At 53.5% G+C, this 20,059-nt stretch overlaps 1 protein-coding gene and 1 long non-coding RNA gene across 2 annotated transcripts in view; one reads left to right on the top strand and one right to left on the bottom strand.

Annotated features, from left to right (window-relative positions):
* RASSF5 (Ras association domain family member 5) overlaps positions 1-14,454 on the bottom strand; it is a 65,729-nt gene extending 51,275 nt beyond the window's left edge. Inside the window, exon 1 of the mRNA XM_036077212.2 lies at positions 13,986-14,454. Within this exon, the coding sequence (XP_035933105.1) occupies positions 13,986-14,439 (454 nt within the window). The 5' untranslated portion in view covers positions 14,440-14,454. The remainder of the gene's footprint in view (positions 1-13,985) is intronic.
* A 145-nt stretch (positions 14,455-14,599) lies between these two features.
* LOC118526182 (uncharacterized) lies at positions 14,600-19,074 on the top strand. The gene is made up of 2 exons (XR_004912500.2): positions 14,600-15,153; positions 15,282-19,074. It is a non-coding gene; the product is annotated as an uncharacterized LOC118526182 (long non-coding RNA).
* The last annotated feature ends 985 nt before the right edge of the window (positions 19,075-20,059 follow it).

The following is a 20,059-nucleotide window of genomic DNA, read 5'->3' as shown; positions in this document are numbered from 1 at the left end:
ATCCATCGGGACACATGTGCTCAGAAAGCCACAGAGAGAATATTAAACCTTTTCACAGTTATGCCCCTGTCTTTCCACATAAACCTAGTTATTAGTCAGTTTTTCATGTGTGCATGCATTCATTCAACATGTAATTTTTGAGGGCCTTCTAAGTGAACCACTATTCTAAAGGACAGCATGTTATATCCAAAGACTTTCTGCAATAGGAACAAGTGGATGAAAGAAAAAAATACATCACGTATATTTTTTTCCAGTATAGATATGTCCTGGAAAAAAAATAAATTCTATTGCCAGAGCACCTTAAGAAAAGAAAAAAAGAAATTTTTTAAAACACTGTAGGCAGTTGGGTTTAAGGGAGCTTTACAAACAGTAACAAGCCCATGGTATCCAAAGCCAGCGTGGAGCTTCCAGATACCCTCTCGGCTTCAGGCCTGCTCAGGAGGGGCCTCTGCCCCCCCAGGCATGTGTCACTTTGCTCTGGGTGTAAGAGAGACAAAGCAGGTGGGGTCTCCCACCCCCAGGGGCTCAGGTTCCTCTCTGCCCATCCCCGGGCCCCTGAGAAGACACCAGGAGGAGTCTGGGTAGCTGATAAAGAAAGGATATGATCTCTAGTAGTGAGGGACAGATATGGAATGAAGAGCTTAAGGGGGGTTTTTTGGTTTGTTTTTTGTTTTGCTTCTGTTTTACTGTTTTTATTTATTATTTATTTTTAAAGATTTTATTTATTTATTTGACAGAGTGAGAGAGCACAAGCAGGGGGAGGAGCAGAGGGAGAGGGAGAAGCAGGCTCCCCACTGAGCAGGGAGCCCAATGCAGGACTCGATCCCAGGACCTTGGGATCCTGACCTGAGCTGAAGGCAGACACTTAACCATCTGAGCCACCCAGGTGCCCCAACTGTTTTTATTTTTTTCAAAGATTTATTTTAGAGAGAGAGAGTGCGCACGCACGAGCAGGGAGAGGGGCAGCGGGAGAGGGAGAGACTCTCAAGCGGACTCCGCTCCATGCGTGGAGCCCAACATGGGGCTCCATCTCAGGACCCTGAGATCATGACCTGAACTGAAACCAAGAGTCGCACACTTAACCGACTGAGCCACCCAGGCGCCCCTGTTTTATTGTTTTTAAAGCAGACACGATCTCTGGGAAGGGGCAAAGGGCGGTCTAGCCTCTCGCTAGCCTCGGGTATATTTTTGGTAGTGTCCCACAGACCCCAAGGAGAAGAACAGCTAAATAAGCTTGCAAGAAGCCCTGCAGCGCAGCAGAGGAGGTTTAGACGGACGTGCGGACATGAATGCGCACAGAGGTGTGTGCACACAGGTATGCCCACCAGAGCCAGGAGGCCACTGAAGCCCAGGAGCAAACAGGTTCAGTCCTTTATGGGCGAACCAGGCGGCTGCCTCCAACTGGTTTTTCCACACCTGCTTGGCTGTCACTTGCACACAAAGTGCTGATCCCCAACCAACCGGGTGAAAGGAGACTTTTTGCCGTGAGAAGAAAAGTAAATAGATTACGTCTGCGCCCTTCTCTGCACGAGACTCACAAAGGCTTCCTGACAGCTGTGTCCCTTTAGAGCCAGGACCACCAGAAATTTCTGGAGAGACCCAGGCCGTTTCCTGCAGACCCCCGATCCGCCTTTTCAGATGAAATATGACTTGCTCCTTGGCAACACGCTTGCTCAGCTCTAATGATGCCCAGTGGGCTCATCTAGCCTTCCTTGTTAATTAGCGGTGTGGTAAACGCAGTGATAGGAATTTTTCCAGAGAAGGTGTTTGAGTTTCATCCCCTCCCCCACTTCTGCCCAGGCAACCTCCAAACGCTATCTCTTTCACGAAGATGAGCACGCAGCCCTACGGGGGGGCTCGCACAGGTGAGCGACCGGGAGCCATTATTAGAGGTCTTCCTGGAGCAGGAAATAAGAGCAACTGCCAAGGAGGGACCTGCTCTGGGACAAGCACCATGTCACCTGATTTACATCCGATGTCACGTTTAACCTATCTGACACCGGCTTGAGGTTGAGATTCTTTGCCCAGTTTACACTGGGAGAAACCAAGGCTCAGAGAGGTTCATCTATACCAGGAAGGCCCTACCACCAAGAACCCAAGATCCAGACTCAACTCAGCTTGGCTCCAAGCCCACCGTGTTCTTCAGTGCCGTACTACGGGTTGCTGATGGATTCCTGCAAGTAAGATGAGCTCTTCTAGAAATCTGCAGTCCACTGTCTATTGCTGCCATCATCTTTGAGCGCCCTGTCTCCCTTCTTCTGATCTATTAAGTCCAAGTGCTAACACAAGTTAAACGAGCAAGCGTGTCTCGGAGGCAGTTCGGCATTTGCCTTGACCTTAATGCTGCCACTCCAGGCCTGATTGATTTTCTTAAATCTATAACTCCTTGGGCTGAATAGCAAAGGAGCAAGGGAATGATCTGTTGGATAATTCTCGCAGGGGGTAGGAGGAACACGAAGACACGAGTGAGCATTTAAATTGAGCAACTCAGCATCCAGCTGTCTTCTCAGTGAGGGCCGCAGTATGTATTAGGCCACCGATGAGGATAAATTGTGCAGGCTGGCTAAGAGTATTTGTCTCCAAGTGGGGATTAGGTCTAGTTGAATTAAAATTCCCACTTCTCAAGAGGTAAAGCCTCGATCAGAAAAATCATATTTTCCAGAGTCCAGACCATGTTGTCTTTTAAACTCTGCTTCCGAAATCTCAGTCCAGAGAGGACTGTTCAGTTTTCTTCCATCTCTAGAAGTCAGTGTTGTGACCCACTGGACGCCCACCAATTCCTGAATGTGTACAGGAACAGCACGGAGACAAGTGGGACAGGGAGCCCCCAGGAAAGCTTTTGTGCTCCAAAGATCCAGCCATCAATGAGAAGCAGCAAGCGGTCAGTAAGGGGACTAGAACCCGGGCCAAGGGGTTCGAGGCCTGGCTGTGCAGCTCTGGCCCCTAGCAAGGGGCCTTACTTCTCTGAGCCGCCGCATCAGTGAAATAACATAACCCCCTTTCCACTCCTCCTGCACAGGGGTCTGGAGGGAATACATGATATTAAAAGTAAACAAATAAAACATAATTGCTTCAGCTCTTTGGCAGAAGGGCGCTATAGAAAGATAAGATGCTGAGATAGCATGACACAGCAGAAAGAACCAGGCGCTGGAAGGCCGGTGTCCAGGACTCCCCCCTGGTTCTGGTGTTGCCACCAGCTTTGGTTGGCCTCAGCTTCCTTTCTTTGAAAAAAAGTGAGTAGGAGGACCTAAGGTTCCTTGAAAATGTGAATGCTACTGTCTCTCCTTATCTTTCACTCGCCCCACACTATGCCATTATCCTTCCCCTGGCAAGGACCGTTCTCCTGCTAATTAGTGCTCAGGGCAAGAAACCGTGGCCCAGTTGCAGCCTGAGGCTGGGCTCCTGTCCCCTGTGTCCCAGCTAGTAGTCCCCAGCCCTGCAAACCCTGCGTGCTGGGGCCCTGAAGGCACCTCCCCTAACCATGCAGGTGAGAAACCCCTGCCTAGGAAACATCACTGCCCATGGGTCCTTGGGAGGCCGACTCCACACTGTGACAAGGTCTCACACCCCTCCGAGCTCCAGCACGGTAGAGTGGAAAACGGTGTCATCCAAGCGCCCATCTTCCCCCAGCTCAGGGGCCCAGATTAGGATGACTGCTTAACCCAGGAAAAGCTGTTCACACCCACAGGCAACCTGGGCCTCTGCGCATGTGCTTTCGGATCTGCTGTTCCACCTAGAGCTGGCAGGGTGTCAGCACCTGAGCTTTGGGCCCTGGGGGGCCGCTGAGCTCAGCAGCAAATGCCAGGCTGCCATTAGGCTCCTGCACTCCCTTCCCTATGGGCAAGGCCTCGGAACCCAAGAACCCCCTGAAGGCCCCTAGCTAGAGCACTTGGACCTACCGCGAGCCAGCTGGGCCTCATGGCAGAACCTCTGCAGGGCCTGGAGCCTCTCTGATCCCGAGCGGCTCTTGGGGAGCCTGCGGAAAAGCCGCTGGAGCCTCGCCATGACTGTTCTGAAGCAGGCAGGAGCCGCCTCCTCATCCCAGCCCTCGGTCATCCCGCTGCGGGAGATCAATGGCTTCTCTCTAGGCCAGCCGGCAGGGATGGAGCGATGAGCGGAGACTCACTGGCCCTGGGAGGACCCCGGGGCCTCCCGTGACTGGGGCTTTGCTCCAATCAGCCCAGCCAGCTCCTCTCCCCGAAGGAAGTCACCGGCACCTGGGACGTGGGGCCCGGGCACCAGCACAGGCTGAGCAATGCCTTCTCCTTCCCAGCTGAGGTCCTTTCCCTCCACCTCCCCCAGTGGAAAACTTTCTATTCCTGGGGCTTTTAGCTTGATAAGATAAAAATGCCCCCACCAAACAGGCTGCAGGAAAGAGCCTGCCCCAAGCTTCACTGCTCAGTAGTGCTTGGGAGCCTGAAAATCAATGTCTCCAAAGTTTCAACAGACAGCAGAAGTGACCGGTTATCTCACACCGTGTGCCCGACCCAGGAGCTCGTTAATGGATTTCTTTGGGGATGGCGGATTAATAATGCTTTACCAGCTATATAGGCTCCTGCGGGAGGACGGGGCTAATTCACATCCTCCCACGCTAAGCCCAGGGGCGGGGAAGAGCGTTGGCTTTCAGCCAACTGGGCCCGTAAGGAGGCAGTGAGCAGAGAGAGGTGAGCAGTAGAAGGAGGAAGAAAGAGAAAAGAAGGAAAGAAGAGAGTCTCGCATAAATAGGACAGAAATGTTCTCTAGCCCCACAACGGTGCTCACAGGGCATCCCCTCAACACTGACTCCCAGAAGCCACCAAGTCCTTAGTGGGGAAGTTCCTAGAAGCCATGTCCCCCAGGCCAAGATGGGCGCCTGGCACTGGACTGGCACCAAAGCCTTCCAGGAAAGTCGCTGGGGAGGGATGCCTGCTCCCAGGGCTGCCCAGAGATTCCAGAACTCATCTGCCAACTGCCAGTGGAAGCCAGTTGCAGAGGAAGGAGGGACACTCATGTGCACTGCGGAGGACTCGGGTGTGTGCAGAAATGAAGATGCATTTACGCATCTGTGCTCCGGTCACCTAGTGTCAGGTCCAGAAGTCAACACCCGTGGGCTCAGACGTGAGCCCTGCTGTTCCTCCCGCAACCGCCAGCCCGGGTCGGCTCCCCTGTGCTGTCGTTTGTCCCCGGGTCACAGAGAACGCTGAGCGGTGTCCTAGCTGGAGGCCATGTCCTCGGGCCCAGTTAGAGAAGAAACTGTTGGTAGAACAAACCTAAGCTACACTCTGTTCCTCCAAACTGGGCCCCCCATCATCTGCCTTCCTCCTAGGAAATCTGGGTAGAGGGTCCCCCTGTTAGATCACCCCCACTGTTGAGGGCCTCAGTACTTGGTGCAGTAACAATAAAAACTTGTTTGTAAGCTCGATAATAAAAGTGCATTGTATGCCAGTCCTTCATTTAAGACAGAAATGCCCTAAAATCGCACCCTTCCTCAGGCCTGGACATTGGTTCTTTCTCCCTCGTTCTTCCTCAGGGAGACTGGGCTGCCCATGGCCTTTTTTTTTTTTTTTTTTTTTTTGAGGGCCTCTAGTTTATCCAGCAACTTCTGCACAGAAGAGGCTGGGCACAAGTGAGTCCAGGTCCTAAAACGACACTTGGAGCCATCAAGCAAGGGTTGGGAGATCCCCAGGGGTTCCAGAACTCCCACCAGGGTGAGCCCCGGCCGGGGTGGCATTCCCATTCCAACTCTCAGGGAAGGAAACACGCGTGCTAGAGGGCTTCTAGTAGGAGTCACAGGTAATGGGGGAAAACCCCTCCTGAATGTCCCCCTCTGGGCTCGAGGATTTACTGATCTCACTTCTCCTTTCTCCTCATCACAGAGCTGTTCTTTGAGGGGTTAAGCCACCGAAGAAGCCAGCAGGAGAGAACTGGCAGACACTGGAGGAGCTTTGGGAGGCTCTAGAATCTTCCCTCCTGACCCTTTGAAAACTGGATAGATAGAAAACTGTAGCACTAACTAGGGGCAGGAGGAATGCATGCAATGACCTCTTGTAGCCCCCAACGTCTGAGCACCGACCAGATGACCTGCCTGCTGGGGAGGGAGTCCAGCCAAGGCCCAGCACAACTGGAAGAAACAGCCTTCCCTACCTCAAGTGCCGGGGCTACACTATATTCTTACCTTGAAATACCCCATTCATATAAAGGTAACTCCAGATCGCTTTTGAAAATATTCGTCACCTGAATAGACATTTAGGTACCATATGTTCAACCCTTTCTCTCACAAATCAAGTTACAGCTGGGATCTGTTGTTCCCTTGGACAGTAAGGGATCTCTGAGGGGTTTTGTTTTCTTTTAAATCCCTTCCTCCCCAGCAGAAAGGACACAATTGTTTCAACAGAAACCACAAAACCTCCAGCATCCATTCAGCTTGAATGGAAAAAACAGCCTCCTCCAAGTCAGCAAAGAAAGTAAGCAATGATACCCGAATGTAAGACTGACCTGGAGAAACAGAGAGAGAGTCAGAGATGGGGTAAGAGTTGGGGCTTGTTCCCCAGATCTGCTGGTCTGCATGTGGCCACGCTACTGCCTGAGAGAGAGCCAGAGGTCCGGGGGGCAAACCTCGGTTTATATTAAAGCCCCTAACCAGCCCTTCTTCACCCTAGCTGTCCCTTCGGACACTCAGCCTAATTTTGCTGTGGTTCCTGGTTAGCCCTGACATCATCAGCGCTGACCCTGGGTCACGGCGAGGAGGAGCCATGGGACGGGAAAAGCCCTCCTACCTGCATTTCCATGCCAACCCCCTACATACTCCCAACACCAGTGGGGGTGGGGCAGGGCCACAGAGAGACTCTTTTTTCTTTTATCTTGGGACGTAGAAAAACTTCACCTTTTGTTTAAAGATCTCATGATTTACACATGCCGAAAATCTATTTAGAAACCACACACTGGAAACAGGCTTAAGTGCAGCCAATTCTCAATTATCCAGGCACTGACTGTCTAGCTGGCACATGGCTCACCCACCCCTTGGCTCACCCTCTTTTTTTCTTCTGTACCTCTTTTTATGGACATTTCGGCATTCGTTGGCAGAAGGGGGGGGCCAGACAAAGGAGGAGACTCAATGAACTTGCATGTTCAAATGACATTAGCTTATAAGGCAAAATGCTGTGTTGGGTTCTGGTGCTGGTTTTGCTCCTTCCGATCTGGGTCATCTTAGAGCAGTCCTTTGCCTCCCTGAATGCTGTGCTTTCTCCCCTGCGCGAGGGCCATGATCCCACCAGCCCCTGCCTACCTCACAAGCCAGTGCACAAGGAAAGACTTTAGATGGGGCCAGGCCACCTCTGCTCCCACGGTTCTTGTCATTCTCAACTCTCCTTGTTCCACCTAGCAGGCTCACAGGACACCAACTTGTATCTATAGCAAACATGACGATAATTCTTTCCCAGAGCCAGCATCCAGTAGACACAAAACATGAAAGGATTAACAAGTCAATAAAAGGGAAAAAAAAAACCCACAAAAGGATTGAAAAAACAAACAAAAACAGGGCGCCTGGCTGGCTCAGTGGGTTAAGCCTCTGCCTTTGACTCAGGTCATGATCCTAGGGTCCTGGGATCGAGTCCTGCCTCAGGGTCCCTGCTCAGTGGGGAGTCTGCTTCTCCCTCTTCTCCCTCTACCCCTCCCCCTGCTCACAAGCGCTCTCTCTCTCTCTCTCTCTCAAAAATAAATAAATAAATAATCTTTAAAAAAAAAAAAAAACATAGGCAAAGAACATCACTCTCCTTTTAGGCCTGACTTTTAGGTGTGATTTCTTAAAGGTCCACGTAAGACAAGTTTTCATTCTCTGGGAGCCGTGGCCAATAGCCACTGCGGACATCTGGGTAAGATCTGCCCTGCCCTGGAAATGTTTGCTCAAGAAACAGGGAGGGAGAGCAGAAGGTGGGGTGCAGGCCCTCCACAGCAGAGTAAACATGAGCCAGCCACGCTGTGGTCACAGGTGAGTGACAGGCCCTGCTCCCTGCCTCCCCCTGACACGCAGTAATGAACACACTGGACTCCAGCAGCGCCCTCTCACAAACCCTCAGCACCGTGTGAGCTCACACTTTTCTCCCTGGTGCCCTCAGTGGAGCCAAGGTGGTAGGTGTGGGTAGGAAAATCCTGAAGGAAAGCGGGGATGTTCTACAGAAACCAGGGGGCGCCAGACCCCTCAGTCAGGACCGGATATTCTCCATGGGGGTGGGGGTGGGGGCAGGCCACACACATGGCTACCTTGCCGGGAGGGATCCCTGCTGTTCTCCTTCCTTCCTGTCCCAAAGGGGCAAAATAAGAACCCAACGTCACTGCTTTTTCTGTGGGTGCATCTCTCAAGAACTTTCTCTATGCCAGGAACCACAGGCAGGCTAGAACAGGCCCCACCTGAACTTGTCAGCCACTCTGGCCAAAGACCACACCACGGAGAGCTCGTGGGGTGCACGGGCTCTGCCCAGGTCTCCTCAGCATGGTGTGTGGGGTACTTCAGAGAGCACCCAAACATCACCTCCCCAGGTCTGAGTCCACATAGTCTTAACCTCGGGGCAGGGCTCCCCACGGCTAGTCCCCAGTACGGATGGGATTCCACTTAAACCAGAGCCCCCAGGGAAGAGAGCCCACTGCCCTGCCTGACATCATCACCTTGGCCTCCTTGCTCTTTCCCCAAAGTCGAAGAGCTGGCTCAGCTCCCCTTCCAACCCTGAGATTCTGCCCTGAACATGCAGAGAGAAGCTTGTCAAAACTCTTGGAACAAAACCACAAATGACTAAATGCCCAGCCATCTCCCCAGTCCGGGCTGGCCTTCCCCGCGTCAGCACCGCCGGCCCGCCCCGACCCAGGCAGAGCCAGAACCCAGCTGGGGCCGGGGGTGGCCTGGGGGGCAGACAGCCTCCAGCCACCAGCACAGCAGATCTGTGAGCAAGAGGGAAGACTGGCTGCTGACGGAGGCTCGGGCTGGCGGGGGGGGCACATTCCGGTTGCATGCTCTGCGCACCCACAAATATTCACCTGCCCAAGAATTTTCACCTTGTCATCTGAGGAATGCGAACAGGAAGGGCCTCTGATAAGGCCAGAGGTGTATTTACAGCTTCCTCACCAGCCTTAATAGTACCCTGGGCAGAGCAAGAATGGCCAGCAGCTCCTTCTGTGGGGAAACTGAGGAATGGGGTGGGAGCCAGAGCTCCTCGGAAGAGCCTATGCAGGCGTGGCTTCGGACCCAGAAATGCTGGGCAGGGCCTGAAGGAAGGAAATGACCCGACAGCCTGAGATGGCCCCAAGGCCTTCGAGGCCAGCCAGTTCTGCCCCACCTGAGAGGTTCCAACCTTGTCCAGCCCCTAGCCAGGGGGACGGTCGGTGCCTCCTTGCCCACGTAAGACTTCGGCAGCAGCATCCCTGCGTTCTGACCTCAGGAAGCCATTCCAAGGATGAATGTGGAAGCCAGCATGAAAATCCTTTGGGCTCTTCAGGGAAAAGGCACTACCACTGGTCTTCCTGTGCTCAGAGGTGGGCTGGGCCTGGCCTGAGCCTCTGGTCCCTCTCCTCACACACTCTTCACCCCCATGAGCCAGCCCCTGTGGCAGGAGCCACTTCACCAGCCAGGCAGGGTCCTGGGGGCCAGGCAGGGGGCTGTCTATTCCCTGTCACTCAGGGCCGACATGCCAGGCTTGGCCGAGGCTGAGTGGCTGATAAACTTGGGGGGAAGAGAGAGGATCCCAGACCAAAGCCTCAGCGCTGAGGGGAGATGTCAATTCACTTCCACCTAATAACTCCGTAGGATCAGCAGGCAAACACTCGTTCATTACCAAGTCTAATTAGGCTGGCAGACAAGTGGCATTAATCATTTTTGACTGTACCTGGGATTCAAGCCCCCTTCCCTCCATAATCAGAAAATTTCATGCTCTGATGAAGAGGGGGGACAATTAAGCCCACATTTAATGCTTTCACTTTCATCTTTCCAGAAGACAGGAAGCAGGGAGGAGAGGAAACAAGATACAGCTTAGGGACCTCAGAAGGCCTCCCTCAAAGCATTCCAGGTCTGTTCTCTGTCCCCAAACACACATACACACACACACTCACTCACTCACTCACTTACTCCACTAGGACTTTTCCTAGGAGCAGATCCCAATTAGAGCCCGGGGCGGGAGGAATTGGAGGTGGGGGGTTCCACTCTCTTTAACAACTCAACGTCCTTTTCCTTAACCTCCCCAGCCAAACAGGGGCCTGAGTCCACGAAAGGACTTCAAGCCACACACTTCAGTGTTGCTGGGTGTACTGGACAAATAAAATGCTTTCCAAGTGCCCAAGAGTTCTAGGGTCTGCACCAGGGCAACTCAATGTCGCAGTAACCTCTCCTAGAAAGAAGTCACCACAAGAGATGACTCCACAGGACCCAGTGGCTGTCACATGGGTGGTTCCAGTCTTTACAGAGAGGTGGGTTGAGCCCAGCCATTAATGAAGTGACAAGACAGAGCCGGGAAGGCTGGACAAGGGGCCCTGTGGGACATCAGTCTCACTCACCCCAGAAAATCCCCTGTCCCTGAGGTCTCATGGCGAGCACCTCCTCTTCACATCATAATTAAACATCTATCAAATGGGGAGTAGGATAAGGAGCCCCAGGGCTCCCCTTTCAACCCTATAATCCCAATCACATAACACTTCATAGTTCTGAACAATGATGCGTCCAGAGAAGGCTCCAGGCACTCACTAGCATCATGTAAGGTATGTCCAAGCATCCCTCCTTGAATGTGGAGTTGGACTTCGGGTTTCCCCATTTTCCAGACTTTCTCTAGTCCAGGATGGCTTACATATCCACAAAACGAGATGAAAGGTAAAAGGTCAACTCCATGTGCCTTCTACAGAAGAAACGGTCCATGACCTGTAAAGGACATTTCTGATACCAAAGCCAAAGGGCAGCCGGTGACTTTCGCGGGGTGTTTGCTGTTGGCCTTGCCCTCCTGGAATGCTGGAGGTGGGTTCTCGCCACTGCCATTGCCCCCACCCCAAAGCACACAAGCGTTCACATAATCTCTCTGTGTGTCTCTCGGTCTCTCTGCGTCTCTCTCTTTTTGCTTCTGTCTCTCTGCCTCTCTCTTCCCCCAAACCCCACTGGATATCTTTCTCTATCTAATAAACATGATTTCTTTAATCCTGGAGATTAATATTAACTCTGAACCCCTCTGTGGGCAAATCCAGCATTAACCAGAGTCCGTTACAGACCTGGAAGTAGGGGTAAGGCTAAGTTAGAGGGGTTTTCACTAAACAGGCAGGCAGACCGTGGGAAGACAGCTTTCTAAAAGTTTCCCTTATTAAGAGCACATCTTGCCAACATGGCTGCCACCCATCGTCAGGCTCCTGCCCTGACCTATGTCATTCATATACCACTGCCCTTCTGCTTGTTTCCAAGAACAGAGAGGTTGAAGAGGAAAAACAAGCCACCACCTTCATCAAATGCTACTTACTGAGGCTGCTCTGAGCCTGGCACTTTGTTGGGGGCAAGTGATATAAAGACAAGGCATCAATGTCTTAGTGCTCTCTAAGCTACTGGCATTCAGTGAGGATGCTTCTCGACCACAGCGGGCAGGAGTGGTGTTTCTGGAGGACAGTTAATACCCGCAAATCCTGGGACGCTCATGGCACTCACTTCCCCATTACTTCAGCCAGGCAGGATTTGAGAACTGTACTCACTGCTTGGAAAGGTGATCCTCAGAGGTGTCATGAGCCCAGACAAATTGTTACAGCTGTTGGATGGGAGGGGATAACAATAACATTCGTATTGCATTAAACGTTCATAATGCCTTTTGCCAGGCACTGTGTTAAGCATTTTACATATATTAATTCATTTAATTCTCACATTAACACAATGAAGTAGGTAATGTTATTATCCCCATTTTTTTTAAAACAAGGAAGCAGATGCGCACAGAGAGGCCCAGAATAACACAGAGATTAAGTGGCAGAGTAAGGATTCGAACTCAGGTCTTCTAGTGTCAGTCTGTTCTCTTAATCGCTGCCTGCTACCGCCTTTTTAAGGTCATATTTCTGAACCTTGCTTTTCAAAACAAAGATAAAACAAACCAAGCCCACCACGGAATTAGATCTTCAACTTACACAAAGATGCTCGGTGAGTTTGGCCAGCTGTGTCTTCACCTGCCTGTGGCTCATTTGCACATCAGAACATTTCTCAACTGTTCCCATCCAGCCACAGGTCCACAAGTAGTTAAATATTAATAATGACAGAGACTCTGCTCATTAGTCCCCTGACTCCAGCCCTGCTCCCATCTCTGGTATTCAGGCATTCCCCCAAATGTCTTACTACAGACTAGAATTCCAATGAAGTGGGTTTCTCAGGATTCTAGCACAACTAGATCCATGACAATGAGAATACTGGCTCTGTGTGTGTTTATAGAATTGGTGGAGACAGTCACGTACCCTAGGACCCTTGAGAGGGCAATCGTGGCCAAGACATCATGGGCAAGCTACATGTGACTATAGGGTCAAGAGCGTTTACCAAGTGACGGCAGCCCTCCACCCACAACACACACCTCTAGAAAGTTCGCTCTTTCCTTTTGTATTAGCACCTGAACTGTGAGTTCTGGTGGTGGAGGGAGCAACACCTACTTTCCCCTCCAATCCTTCCCTTCCACTTGACCCTGGCTTAGAAGGTGAGCTTTCCTTGCCCGAAGCCGGCTGCAGCAGGAGGCACCCCGCACAGCCTCTGCTGGGAACTGCGGACGCGGGCAAGGTAGGCTTTTCCTGATGGGCGGTAGCTGCTGCAGTCCGATGGGGGCGGTGGGCCTTTCTGTTTGTGACTCAAGGGGGGAGGGCCTTTGCTGACAGATACAAACCACAAGCCACTTCCAGAGATGCTTGTTAGGGGCTGTGCCAGCCTCTGTGCTTTGTACTTCCGATATTAAACTATCTGTATAAACACATAAACACGTGGATATGGATATCCTCCACCAAACATGGCAACTGCAAATATGGGCATGGGGAGAGGACACCCGTGAAAGAAATACACACACCAAACTGTAGGAAGCGAAAAATAACCCCCACCTCCAAGAAGACTGCAAATTTGCTCAGAAAGTCTACACACTGGGTGTCTAGTGGTCTACAGTCAGGCTTTGAGAAGAGTCTGTCTCCGAAGGAGGTGGGGGGCCTGAGAGCTCCGGAGAGGAAAGTACTGGACAGGGAGTTGGGGAATTTTAGAGCCTGATGACTGGTGCAGTAACCTAGGAGGAAGAGGAGAAGGAGGGGGAGGAGGAGAGGGAGGAGGAGGAGACGGAGGGGGAAGAGGAGGAGGAAGGGAGACAGGACACTGCCAAACATTAGAGCAGAGTCCAAAGGTTTGAGGGGCCAGAGGTGAAAGGCAAGGGGCGGGGCACAGGTCCAGGGTGACCTCAGGCTCACTTCAACCTACAGCCTGTTTCCATCCAAAGCCTAACCAGGTCTCTTTCCTGTCGCAACAGTGCGCCCTAAAGGAGAGGCGTAACACAGGGGGGCATGTACCATGGGCCTGGACCACAGGCGACAAACAAGCCATATTCCCATTAACCCTAATAAGCACGGGTCAAATGGCCATATCAATACCAGTCTCACAACCCACTGTCAAGAAGCTACAACAAAAGCAAGAGGGTGCGTGGGAGACAACGGAATGACCTTGCGGCCGTGGTCATCATCCCCAACCTGAGTGAGTGACTCTGTGTGTGTGTGTGTGTGTGTGTGTGTGTGTGTGTAGGGGCGGGGTACGCACCTGTCAGGGAAAGAGGTATTTGTCAAACACAGCATCGCCATACCTGGGCGGTGGGCAGTCACTAAAGCCTACTCGCCAAGGGACTAAAAAGCAGTCCCCCCGGGCGTGTCTCCCTTGGTTGAAGTGGAGAAGAGCAATGACCGTCCCCTGCGCCAGCCCCCTGGCAGTTCCCCCCCCCCCCGCCCCCCGGCGGCCTGCGGGCTTCCCGCGCGCCCCTCCCCTGCCCTGCCCTCACACTCACTAGCGCAGCGCAGCGCCTGCCGCAGCACCTCTCGTCCGCACAGGTCACACCAGCCCCGGCCGCTCCGCAGCGCCAGGTCGGCGAAGCTGTGCCCCTCGCCTCGCTCCACCGGGACGCGGGGATCCTGCGGCTGCTCGAAGATGCTCCGCACGTCGCGGGGCCGGGGCGCTCCAGGCCGCCGCCGCAGTCTCTGCTGCAGACCAGGCCGGAGAGGGCGGGCGGGTCGCGAGGCCCGAGGTTGGGGCTCCGGGTCCCCCCGGGCCGCCCTCCGGGCGCCGCGCCCCTCGTGCGCCCCGGGCGCAGTGGAGAGGGACGCGGGGGCGCAGCGGCGCGAGGAGCGTCCGGGGGGCGGCGGCAGCTCGGGGCCGCTCAGGCTCTGCAGGTAGCGCGGCGGTTCTGGGTCCAAGAGCAGCCGGTAGGGACGCTGCCCGATGGCCGGGGACGCCATGGCCATGCCTGGCGAGCGACTGCGGCTGGCGGCGGCGGCGGCGCGGCTCCCGAGTCAGCCTCGAGAGAAGGGCGGCCCCACACGAGCGCGCCTTTAAAGGGACCGCAGCCTGCAGGGCGGGGCGGGGGCGGGGAGACGGGCGCGCGGCAGGAAGGGCGCCCCGGGGAACCCCCGACCGGCCGAGCGGCTGGGGGCGCGGGAGACAGCGCGGATTTCGGGGCGTCTGCGGGGAGCGGACCGGACGACCGGGGCCGTTGAAGAGGCGTTGCTGTCGGGACCGTCTTGCCTTCAGCCCTGCCTCCTTCCCTCTCCCATCACTTCCCCCAACACCAGCTCCCCCCTCCCCCCCGCAAACCTGCACCCCAACACGCCCAGGTGAGGGAGCAGGCGGCAGGGAAGGGCTTAGGAACTCGCTGGGGATGGGTCTTTGGAGAGGTCCCCGGGCCGGGTGTCCGCGCGCCACCCTCCCGCTTCTCCTGCCCACGGGAGGGTGTGGGCCGTGCCACCCCCCCCGCGACGCCGCCGACGCCCCCTGGCCAGCAGGCCGCGCGTGGGTCGGGCAGGCCCCGCCGGCGCTCCGGCTCCCGCAGCAGCGCCGAGTCCCGTGACGCCGAGGGACGCGCCGCGGGGGACGCTTCCGAGGCTGACCGCGGGCAGCCGCCTAGCCCGCCTGCGACTTTCACTCTTGCTGGATTTCCCCTCTCTGGGCAGCCCTGTCTGGTAGGATATTCCTTTCCCGGAAGACTGGGGTTGTATGATCGGGGGCCCTGGGGGATCGTGAGACCGCTCCCTCGCCGCATGGCTTGGGAGAGCTTATCTTCCTAAACCAAACCCTCCTCTCCCCACAGCTGCTCCAGGAACTACTGTGGAAACACCAGCCCCGAAAGCCCTACTCTGTATTAGGGACGGACAGCTCACCTGTGGGACCCGAAGACGAACTCCTTCCTGCTAGCGCCGGAGCCGGCTTCATAACCTCCTCTGTCCCTTCCATTTGGATGCTCTGATTTCACCGTCTTGAAAGTCTTAATACTTTTTGAACAGAGGGCCCGTCATTTTCTCTTTACACTAGGTCCTACAAATTACGTAGCCTGTTCTGATCGTCTCTCGTGGGCGGGCAACGGGACTGCTGGATCTTTGAACAGGCCAGCTGCATGACCCGGGGCCCTCTCCAGCCTCTCTAGGTTTTTGTTTTTGCCTGTAAATTGGTCTGGGAGTGGGAAGACAGGTAAATGCTTTTGCGATCCACCACTCTGACGCGGTGATCACTGACTGTCCTCTTAAAACTTGGGGTTCAGTTTGGTTGATTTAACACAGGTCACCAGCAACCAACTTTGGAAATAATCTAAATTCCTATAGACCTGAGACGCACGCTCTTCTTCCCAGGCCAGAGATGGGACTCCCCCTAGCGTCTGGTAGGGGAATCTTCACTTTTGCTTTTTCTTTCCCCTTGGAGGTAATTTTTAGGTAATTCCTAAAATTTCAAGAGTCGAGTGGTCAGGGAATTCCCAGCCTGCTTTGGTCCATGGCTTCTCCTTCATGGTGGTGGCAATCAGAAAGTCCTCCTCATTCGTAATGCCGCGTCCCCGGGTCTCACGAGAGGCTGGAGCTTCTCACTTGAGGTGGTTTCTGGGCACAAGGGAAAATAGGCAACTCGACGGTGTTACAGAGCAGAAGGAGTTGAGATGAGGGAGGGTGCATCATGAGCCACCCCTTTTACTCCCTTCCCCCACCTTTCCGCTCCCCTGTCTGAACCTTGCTTTCTCTCCCATCAGTGGTTTCAAACTTTGGCGTGCAGTCCGTTGGAAGGCTTGTTAAATCACAGATTACAGGGCTCCACCCCTAGAGTTTCTGACTCAGTAGGAGTTTAGGGCTGAGGTTTGAGATGTTGCATTTTTAACAGATTCCCAGGTGGTGTTGCTGCTGCTGGCCCAAGGACTCCACTACTCTAGATCTAGGGTGGTGATAAGGGGGGCTTCTCCGTTCTTTTCCCCACAGGGCAGGTGAACTTCAGTGGGCACACTGAAAAAAACTCATGGCGGGGGGCGGGAGGGGGGTTCTATCCCTGAATGCTTTCTGCTGAATGTTCATGCAGGAAAGTACAGTTCTCCTTTTTGGTCTCTTATTCCCACCTCTTCCACTTTTTCGGCAGTTTTCTTGGGGTTGTTGCAGAAACCTGCATTGCGTATAAAGATCTGCTTGTATCCACCCCTCTGTTATCCATCCATCACCACAGGCTTGAGACTCGTTGGAGGAGATCACTCCCTCCCAGGAGGCAGGGAGCTGGGTGAGGTCCAGGGTGTGGAACCAGCTTGAGCTCTGGGTGACAGCTGGGTATGGCAAGAAGAAAGGACCCGGCAATGAGCACATCTCTGAAAGGCCAGTTCTAAAATGCCATTTGTGAAATAATTGCCAACAATTGCCATCTCTGTCCTCCATCCCCCTCCCTGCCCCCCCCAAGCATGAGTTTGGGCAGCCCAGGCCAGGTCCCCCATATAGAGAGGCTCATTGGATGAGTGTCTCCTTTAGCCCTGGGAAACTGAGGACTGTCTGGAACAACCAGACATAAACCCCTTCCCATTTGTCTGAGATGCACAGAAAAATTGGGTTTCCCTTCCTGCTCCAGCTCTGATTTGGAGGAATGGGGGTGGCTGCTCTCGGCCCTGGATGGTGGAGGAGGTTGTTCAGGGCCAGAGCCCTACATTTGGCTTCTGGGATGGGAACGGAGATGAAGATGGGGATAACATAACCTCATGTAGCCAACCCAAAAAGTTTATCAAGTTTATCTTAAGGTTCATCTGCCTGAGCCAAGAAATTGAGGTTGGGAGAGGTAGTTGCCACCCCTGACCCCTAACAGGAGGCTCCCTGCCTGGGACTTGCCTCCTCTGATACCATCTTTCCCAGCCCAGTCCCCTTCTTCCCTGAAGGAGCAGCCCCTCCCACAACACACACTCTCTCTCTCAAGTCAGTCCTCCTTCCCCAGGGAGGAAGTACTAAAGAAATCCGAGTCTCAGTGGAGGGTCAGGACGATGCCTGGCCTGGCGCAGTGTCCGATGCTTGAGGTTCAGAGTTGTTTGGATGGCTCTTTGGTCCGGCGGGCCAGCAGGGTGAAAGCACAGCATCTGCTGAGACACGTCCACTGGGAGTTTTTCCCGTGTTCGCAGATCCTCTTGGCCCAGAGCCATCGACTTTTTTCTGTTTGTGACTCACTCCCAGAAGAGTAGGTGTGCTGTTTTTATTTTTGACCAAGGGGAAAGATTATGCCAGTTGTTGGAGTGTGTGGTCAGTGTGTGAGGTCACTTCAGAGGTGGTCAGGGAGCGTGTTGGTTCCTCCACAGCGGGGGTGGGGGTGGGGGGGGTGGGGGGGTGGAGCTGTGTCAGGGCTGTCCCCCGCCCACCCCCTGCTGAGCTTCCCAGTAGGAAGGAAAGGGGAAGGACAGAATGCATCCTGACTTTCTGAAGGGGAAGTTTTCGGTTTTGTTTGGCTTTGAGGCATCTGAAGTCGCTGAAATCCCCAGAGCATGTCGGGGACCTCCCAGTGATTCTGAGAGAACAGCTGTTTGCATAAGTTCACTGGACCAGTCAGGACAGGTTAGGTTATGCTGCGGTAATAACCTGCAAATCTCACTGCCTTTAAACTAGAAACCTCTTTCTCACTCTGACATGCCCTCTGCCAGTTGGCAGGGAGGCTCTTCTTCAAAGCCACTCAGGGCCCCGGGCTGATGGAGCGGCCACCACATCACATGTTGCCGGCCACTGTGCAGAAGGAAGCCAAGAGAGCCCCGAGGCGTAGAGCCCGCCCTCCACAAGGGGGGCAATGCCGTCCTGTGCTCAGAATGGGGAAAGAGCTGGAACTATTTGGCAGACAGCACTAGTGACCAGCGCACCTGCCGGGGTACAGAGCACTTCTTCATTTAACAAGTAGCTAAGATCCGCTCTCTAGCAGGCGCTGGTGTCGGCGCTAAAGGTCCAACAGCGGAACGGACATGTTCCTGAAGCTTCCATTTTCGGGGGAGAGCCAGATAATAAGCATGCAAACATAAGTGTAATATAGGGTCAGGTCCTGAGTACTTCATGGTGAAAAGTAAAGCACATGAAGAGGATAGAAAATGGCAGGGGCAACTCTTAGGTCGGGTGGCCAGGAGAGACCTCTCCGAGGAGCAGACATTTAAACACAGACCTGAATGGAGGAAGCCCTGGTGTCTGTCTGAGCAAGGGCAGTCCAGGCAGGGGCGACAACAGCCCCGAACGTTCCCATACCTTAGGAGTGGGAGTTTGTTCCAAATGCAGATCCCCAGACCCCACCTCCAGAGATCCAGGGAGTTGGATACTGGCCTATGTTTTATAGGAGTTGATTAAGGTGCCTCACAGACCCCACTCTGAAAATGGGCACAAGGCAGTGAGTAGCTGGGATTGTGGGACCCCTCCATAGATATTTGAGGGGAAACGCTCTCACCCTTGTTGAGGGCAGGGTTACAGCTCTGCACGTGACTTCTCTTCCCTTGTTGGGCAGGTTGTTGGATGCAGAGCTCAGCCTCCCATGGAAGTGGGGAGTCTTGGGGGTCAGTAACACTTTCTATTGCTAGACTGTGAGCCGGGACCGTAATAAAATGTTGCTGGAGAATTAAAATGTTTGTAAAAGTCTCTCGTCAAATGCTATGTGTTATATTTACTCAAGAAATATGCATCCAGTGCTTACTGTGGGGCTGGCACTTTGGGCTTGAATGACTTGATCTTCATGGCAACTCTGTGAAATGGCTGACATTCCTATTTTTCAGATGAGAAAATTGAGGCTCAGAGAAGACATGTGACTAGCCCCCAAAATGTGTCACAGTCTGGACTCAAATGCACAATTTTGCCTTTACACTACCCAACTGGTGTGGTAAAAAGGACAGTGTTGAAACATCTCTGATCTCACTTTGTAGGTGCAGTTTCAAGAATCAGCAAAATAGGGGCGCCTGGGTGGCTCAGTTATTAAGTGTCTGCCTTCGGCTCAGGTCATGATCCCAGGGTCCTGAGATCAAGCCCCACATCGGATTCCCCACTCTGCGGGAAGCCTGCTTCTCCCTCTCCCACTCCCCCTGCTTGTATTCCCTCTCTCGCTGTGTCTCTCTCTGTCAAATAAACAAATAAAATCTTAAAAAAAAAAAAAAAAAAGAATCAGCAAAATACTTCCCCATTTTTCTTTCCCTGTTGAAATCCTCTTCAGTATTCAAGGTCTAATCCAAACGCCATAGAGCCTTCCCAGAGTTGCCCAGACCTGATCCTCACTCTTTCTTCTGGGACCCTACAAGCTGCTTGCGTCTCTAACACTCACATCATCATGATGTGAGTCACAATTTACATTTTGCCTTCCCCACTTGCGTCTTTTTTTTTTTTAAAGATTTTATTTGAGAGAATGAGATAGAGAGAGAGAGAGAGAGAAAGAACATGAGATGGGGGAGGGTTAGAGGGAGAGGCAGACTCCCTGCTGAGCAGGGAGCCCGATGTGGGATTCGATCCCGCGATTCCAGGATCGTGACCCGAGCCGAAGGCAGTCGCTTAACCAACTGAGCCACCCAGGCCCCCCCACCTGACTTGCGTCTTGCTGGTCTTTCTGATCACACGGTACAGGGCAAGTAAGAGGTGC

This window comes from Halichoerus grypus, chromosome 7, assembly GCF_964656455.1.
Source record: "Halichoerus grypus chromosome 7, mHalGry1.hap1.1, whole genome shotgun sequence".
NCBI lineage: Eukaryota > Metazoa > Chordata > Mammalia > Carnivora > Phocidae > Halichoerus > Halichoerus grypus.
The sequence above is the reverse complement of the archived record's forward strand: the minus strand, read 5'-3'. Positions and strand labels throughout refer to the sequence as shown.